The 6,751-nt window shown below is 43.4% G+C and overlaps 1 protein-coding gene across 1 annotated transcript; it reads left to right on the top strand.

Moving 5' to 3' along the window:
* The first annotated feature begins 1,051 nt into the window (after positions 1 to 1,051).
* On the top strand, positions 1,052 to 6,075 carry col10a1a (collagen, type X, alpha 1a). Its single transcript, XM_038967087.1, has 2 exons — positions 1,052 to 1,184; positions 4,238 to 6,075. Exons 1-2 carry the CDS (start codon positions 1,052 to 1,054, stop codon positions 6,073 to 6,075), a joined length of 1,971 nt encoding a protein of 656 aa, XP_038823015.1.
* Positions 6,076 to 6,751: the final 676 nt, after the last annotated feature.

The following is a 6,751-nucleotide window of genomic DNA, read 5'->3' as shown; positions in this document are numbered from 1 at the left end:
GTCTAAATGTAGACATTTGAACAATTGAAGTACAAAATTCACTCTGCTGAGAGTGGATGCATATACACACTGCAAAAGTGTTAAAATTAGCACTACAGCGAGTTAGTTTAACACTTTTAACACAGATTTTGCTGTTTACTCTTATGGTACTATTGACAGAAAACTGACCAAATCTGGAAGAACATTTACCAGATCTGTTCACCACACAAAAGGTAGAGGAAAAACGTTACAGGGAAAACCCATATGAACAAGAGCAATAATTAAAATAAATCTTCAAACCAAACAGTGAACTATTTTACACTTTGGTGTCTAAACTTGATTATTTTGCAAGACTAAAATAAGTTCTAATCATGTGTCTAACTATTCGAAGCAAATAGGCATCCTTACAGTATGTGACATGCCTGCATTGGGCAGATCTGTTAGCTAATTACAGCGTAGCTCTGAGAAGGGAGGTACTTGTGTGGTGGGGGCTATTTCTTATGATGCAAGGGGCAGATATGGTATAAATACTCACATCATTGTACTGGGAGGCAGCAGATTCTCCAAAGTGCTCCTAACCTAAGGATATACAGCAGCAGCAGTAGGAGGACAGTGGTGCTGAAGATTTCTTACCCCTTTTTGGAACTCCAACTCACTCAACTGCATGCCGGTATGTGTGCTCTTCCTCTCTATCCGCTTCATCTCTTGGCGCAGTGAACAATAGGGCCCTTCCGAGGCCTGACTCCTACTCCCACTGGGATGAGCCAGGACTGGGCAGGTGGAAGAGATGTTGGTGCCTTATAAAACCAAAGGAGGATAGCCAGAGTTCTAGGAGAACAGGCTGAGATCCAGGAGGCTGAAACTCAGTATTCAAATGAATTTCCTTGCTATCTATATCATTTGTTGTACTTTTTTTTGGGGGGGGGGGGGGGGGGGGGGTGTAATTCAGTTATGTGTGCAGTTCAGAGTTCAGTATATGTGTGCAGAGAGAAGAAAGAGTGTTACAGAAATGTCATTGCAGCAACTTCAAAATTAAAGCTAAGCAGTGCTGGATCTTTTCTTGTTTCAGAAAATGGAAGTAAGAGTATTGAGCATCCTCCTCCTCCTGGTGGCCTTGACAGCTGTTCATGGTAGTGGTTCATATATAGTGAAGAAAGTAATGAAGGTCTCCCCCCAATACCAGCCCTACTCTGTGAAGAGCCACGGTAAGAACCAACATCCTCGTCTACATTGCCTGGTATGCTACAGGCGATGTCTTTGAAATCGCTGTGATACAGTTTCAATGGACAATGTAACAGTTCAACTATAATCAATGATTCATTCTAACATCTTCACACTTTCCCACAAACAGGCAGATATATGTGCACATTTTTCCACTGAACGTGTGATTTCCATCTGAGGATGTACACTTTCAGTTCTTGCACAGGAACACTCAGACATACAGTTGAATTAATGAATGACATTTTATTTTTGTGTCATATTGGCAGTAGACAACCCATCCCTTACAGGATCAATTGACACATAAATACACGTTATAATAATTCACAGCGATAGTAACAGTTGAATCACATTATCTTGCATACCGTCTGAAGTGAGTACGCTGTGTATGCAGTTGTTATCGTTCTCACTCAGGCTAAATAACCCTTTCTTCAACAGTCATTTTGTTATTATTCTACAACTGAGCGTTTTAATACCTTCACAATATCTGTACTTCAATTGAGTGGATTGAGTGGATTCAATTTTTACTGGATTCTCAGTCACTCTCTTGGTGCTGTCATTAGGTTTTAAGAAGTGATTTGAGGATCCCCAGTTAGATCAGTGATTCAGTTGTGTAGAACTTAGTGGGGAATATAGATGTGCTGATATTTTAGTCTTTTTTAAATATTTAACTTTAAAAAAACAACACTTCAGTACAGATGACTCATTTCAGTCATTTATAAAATGGCAATAAGTTGGACTGTCTATAAATATTTAATTGTTATCTTCTATTGTAATGAATAGCTGATTTTGCCCTACCTAACTGATGGTAACAGTACCGATACTGGATTTTTTTAAAGTCATATACAGTATATAGTTAGCTAATGCATTACTAAGGAAAAAGAGACACATTGTATGATTCTTCTTATGTTTATGTTTCAATTAACTATATATATATGACTTTTTTTTAAAGTCAGTATCGGTACTGTTACCATCAGTTAGGCAGGGCAAAGTCAGCTATTCATTACAATAGAAGATAACAATGAAATCATTTATAGACCGCTCAACGTCACTGGTTTCTTGCTGTAGCAAATGAACATTAAATTGTCATCAACTGTATTTTCATATCATATAAAGTAGTGTGTAAAATGGTACATGCCTCTTGTTAGTATTATACGACTTTAACACCGTCAATTACAGTTCAATCACCCAGAAATATATAGGTGTGCCTTTCAAAAAGTAGAAACATATGTTATGATGAATCTAAACTAGGCCTCGACATTTGACCAAGGACATGCCGTTTACACCCTGGGTCATGTAACCACATAAACAATGAATTGAAAAAAAAGACTTACAATTCATCATTCTGCTTTACAAATGCTTGTTTTCTCCCCATACTACAGTTTCTTAAGACAGAAATGTCTGCTTTTTTTAATGGTGAAATGGTGAAATAAGAACAGATTGAACCCTTGAGAAAATTACTTTGAGCTAATAATTCAGCAGGTTTAAATGTCTATGCAGGTTTGACTTGCACTGTTAATGCTATCATACCCAATGCTTTCGAAGTGGCAATTCCTAAAAAAAAAATGGATTTCATATTCTAGTTTGCCTTATTAGGCGATTTCCTCCCCCATGCAGGTTTAACATACATGGACAAAAGGGCAATTTCATTGATAAACATTTTGAATAAATGTGCCAAAATCATTGGAATGACCTTGAGGGAGAGTGTACCCCGACATTTTGCAGGTGATTGGGGGCCATGTATAACAAGCATCTCCGAGCAGGAGTGCTGATTCAGGATCAGTTTTGGATCAGATCACAATGAATAAGATTATATGGACAGGGGGGACCTGATCATAAATCAGAACTCCTAATTTGAGACACTTGATACATACAGCCCCATGTTCCCATGTTTCCAGCAAAAGGGGGTGTTAACCAAATGTCAAACTAGAACGAGGTTAAATTGGGAAACACGACTTACTTCTGTCTAGCTAGCGAACTAACTTGCCCACCCAAAACAAAGATGTAGTACACCATTTTGGTAAATGGTCAAGCGGTGAATTGCATTTTGGGAATCCTAGTATAAACAAATAAGGTATACACCAAATGTACATGACTTTTGAATATGGAAACAAAACAGAGCAAAAAATGATCATTGTTCCTCTGACAATTGCTGAGTGTAACACAATACTTTACTTATTTTAATAAGTTCTAAGCCTCTTCATTTATCATGTCCATAAATTAAAATGTCCATCCTCCATCACTCAACTACTCAACTAGGAGGGCCTGCCCCACCCAATTAGATTGGGCAAATACAAAACAAGAATACATTATTATGAAAACAATACTCCTCGTCCACCATCCACCAATGTATTTCTGGCTATGCCCCTGCTGTACAAAGACCAAAAGTGCACCCATTTGTTGCCTGGGGTGGTCTAGCGGTCTAATCGGCTGCCTTTGATCATATGTACTGTGCAGCTGTGAGCATGGGTCCGAATCCGACTCAGTGCTCTAGCACCCTCTCTCCTCCTTTCTTTCATCTCTACACCTCTATCTACACCCTATCCAATAGAACACAAGTAGGATAAGGTGCCCCACAAATTAGTGTTATTATTATTATTATTATCTTTTACTACATCCTGGCACCTAAATGTGCTCATAGTACCTTGAGGTGCCCACATAGGGCAATGGAAGTCAAAGTATTGTGCTTTTAAAGTGCACTACATTTCTGTCTCCCAATTCTATAAACTTCTGAACAAGTATGTGCACTTATGTATACTTAATGGATTTTAAAACGAAAAAAAGATAAATATGCTTACAACTTTCCAATGCTTTAAAATATGTATGGAGGAGTGGACAAGTGCACACTTCAGGAGTGGCACACCAATCTCAGCTCCTAGTCTTAAATTAAAATAATAATAATTGGAGAATGATCGACAATAGTAGCTGACTTAATTATGATTCTATAATTAGGTAGAGACAATTGCCAATGACACATTTACTATAAGAGGATCACTTGTCATCTGTTGTATTAATAAGGTGACTTGTTATTTCTCCACAGTGGTGTCAGTGGCAGGAGAGCCCGGTACCCCAGGTGAGCCCGGCCCAGAGGGCCCACCTGGCCCACCTGGCCCCGCAGGGGAAAGAGCTGTGGGACAGCCCGGACCAGAGGGCCCTGCCGGACCACCAGGACCTGCTGGCTACTCCGCACCTGGCAAATCTGGCTCCCCGGGTGGTCCTGGTAAGCCTGGTGTTCCTGGTGCAGCTGGCGAGAAAGGAAAGGTGGGGGCAGCTGGACTTCAGGGTCCCAGGGGCATGCCTGGACCTGCTGGAAGCCCCGGACCTGCTGGGATCTCTTCCAGCGGCATACCTGGACCTCACGGTCTGCCCGGAGCAATGGGACCAAGGGGGGAAACAGGTCTTAAGGGACATCCAGGTGTGCCTGGTTCGTCAGGAGCTAAAGGGGACAGAGGAGTGGGTATCCTAGGGGCACAAGGTGAGACAGGGGCTGTGGGACCTATGGGACCAGCTGGGCAGCCTGGAGCAGTCGGTGTTGGAAAGCCAGGCAAGCCAGGATTCCCAGGTGAGGCAGGAAAGTCAGGTAGCCCAGGTAGGGATGGGGCTGCTGGTCCCATTGGATTGCCAGGTGCTAAGGGCCACACTGGGGTTCCTGGTGTAGGTCAGCCTGGAAAATCAGGTGATAATGGGGCTCCAGGTATGCCTGGTTCATCTGGTCCTAAAGGTCATCAGGGATCAACTGGAGCAACTGGTGCTCCTGGTATCCCAGGATATGGAAAGCCAGGAGCAAATGGACAGAAAGGTGAAAGGGGAGTTGTAGGAAGCACAGGTACAACAGGTCAGAAGGGTGAGCCAGGAGCATATGGATTCACTGGAGCTACTGGTGCTACTGGGCCCATGGGTCCTGCCAGTCCTCAGGGTGCAAGAGGCTTCCAGGGAGATACTGGGGAAATGGGTCCCAAAGGTGACACAGGTGCAATGGGACCCCAGGGACCAAAGGGATATAAGGGAGATCAGGGAGCACAAGGTTTCCAGGGCAAGCAAGGTTATACTGGGGCAACAGGGCCAACTGGTGCCAGTGGAGCCACTGGAGCTCCAGGTAACAAAGGTGACACTGGCCACACAGGTTCAACTGGTGCTTCAGGTGTCCCAGGACCTGCCGGGCCCAAAGGTTTCCCAGGGCGCAATGGTGAGGCAGGTGAGGCTGGAGCTGCCGGTGCCCCAGGTACCAGAGGCCCGGTTGGACCTGCTGGTTCCGCAGGTACACCTGGCCTTAAAGGACACCCAGGTCTCCCTGGCCCAGCTGGACAGGCCGCTAAGGGAATCGTTGGCCCTCAGGGTCCCCCTGGGCTCCCTGGTAGTGATGGTCAGGATGGTGGCCAAGGCCCTGCTGGACCTCCCGGCCCACCTGGTCCTCCCGGCGAGGTGATTTTCGAGAAGAGCATAGGCATGGGTGAGGTCATGGTGCCTACTCTTGTCAAGGCCCCAATGTCTGCTTTCTCTGTGTCCCTGGCTAGTCCTTATCCTCCATCTGGGGAACCCATTAAGTTTGACAACGAGGTGTACAATGCAGAGAATCACTATGACACTACCACTGGGAAGTTCACTTGCCAGGTCCCTGGAGTCTACTACTTCTCATACACCATTCACGTGAATGGGGCTCATGCTCTGGTGGCTCTGTACAAGAACGTCACGCCGGTCATGTTCAGCTATGATGAGTACAACAAGGGCTTCCTGGACCAGATGTCCGGTAGCACTGTCCTTATGCTCGATGTGAATGATACAGTCTACCTTCAGATTCCCGATGATGAGGCCAATGGCATCTTTGCCGCTGAGAACGTCCACTGCTCTTTCTCTGGGTTCCTTATCGCTTCAACGTGATACGGTGTCACCCAATAACCACACAACAAAATCTGCAAGCTATTTATCAAACAAGTTATCTCCCTGTCTTTACCAACCAGGCAGTTCTCTCTTTTTTGAGGAATAGAAGCATCCCGAGTTGAAAATACAAGAAGTGGGTGCTAAGAGGAAGGAAATCTAACAAGTTATCGGGGATGGGGAGGCAATCAACAAAGTTACCAATGATTCACAGTTTTATTTTGTGAGTGGAGGCAACATGTGAAATTGAGGTGTTATGGCTATGTTGTGTCCTGAAAATGTCTTACTGATTACAGCAAGTGATTCTTGTTTTTGTGTATGTCTGTGTTTTTGTACAACCTTTTTTTTGGTGACCAATCAGATATGAATTACTTTCTGTGCACCATGTTGTACCTGACTTCCTTGTATGTGACTTGAATATTGTGAAATGGCAATGGTCAAATTGACCATAAGAAATAAAACAAGATATAACACACCACAAAATACTGACATACAAATGTAAATTCCTTACCAACAACATTGTTATATCTCCAAAGATTAATGTCATATAAAGCAAAATAACCAAAATAAATGTCTTTAAAAAAAAATTGGGGTGTGATTGGGACTTTCAAACAATGCAAAGGTCATTAAAATGCACACAGAATACTGATGATGTTCTTGTCACAGGCAGTTAGCTAGT

Source organism: Salvelinus namaycush, chromosome 28, assembly GCF_016432855.1.
Source record: "Salvelinus namaycush isolate Seneca chromosome 28, SaNama_1.0, whole genome shotgun sequence".
Taxonomy (NCBI): domain Eukaryota; kingdom Metazoa; phylum Chordata; class Actinopteri; order Salmoniformes; family Salmonidae; genus Salvelinus; species Salvelinus namaycush.
Note: the sequence above shows the minus strand (reverse complement) of the source record. Positions and strands in the feature narration are given on the sequence as shown.

Coding starts and splice junctions, on each gene's coding strand:
- col10a1a (XM_038967087.1), top strand. CDS start 1,052: ATGGAAGTAAGAGTATTGAGCATCCTCCTCCTCCTGGTGGCCTTGACA. Junction 1,185..4,237: donor CTACTCTGTGAAGAGCCACG/GTAAGAACCAAC, acceptor ATTTCTCCACAG/TGGTGTCAGTGGCAGGAGAG.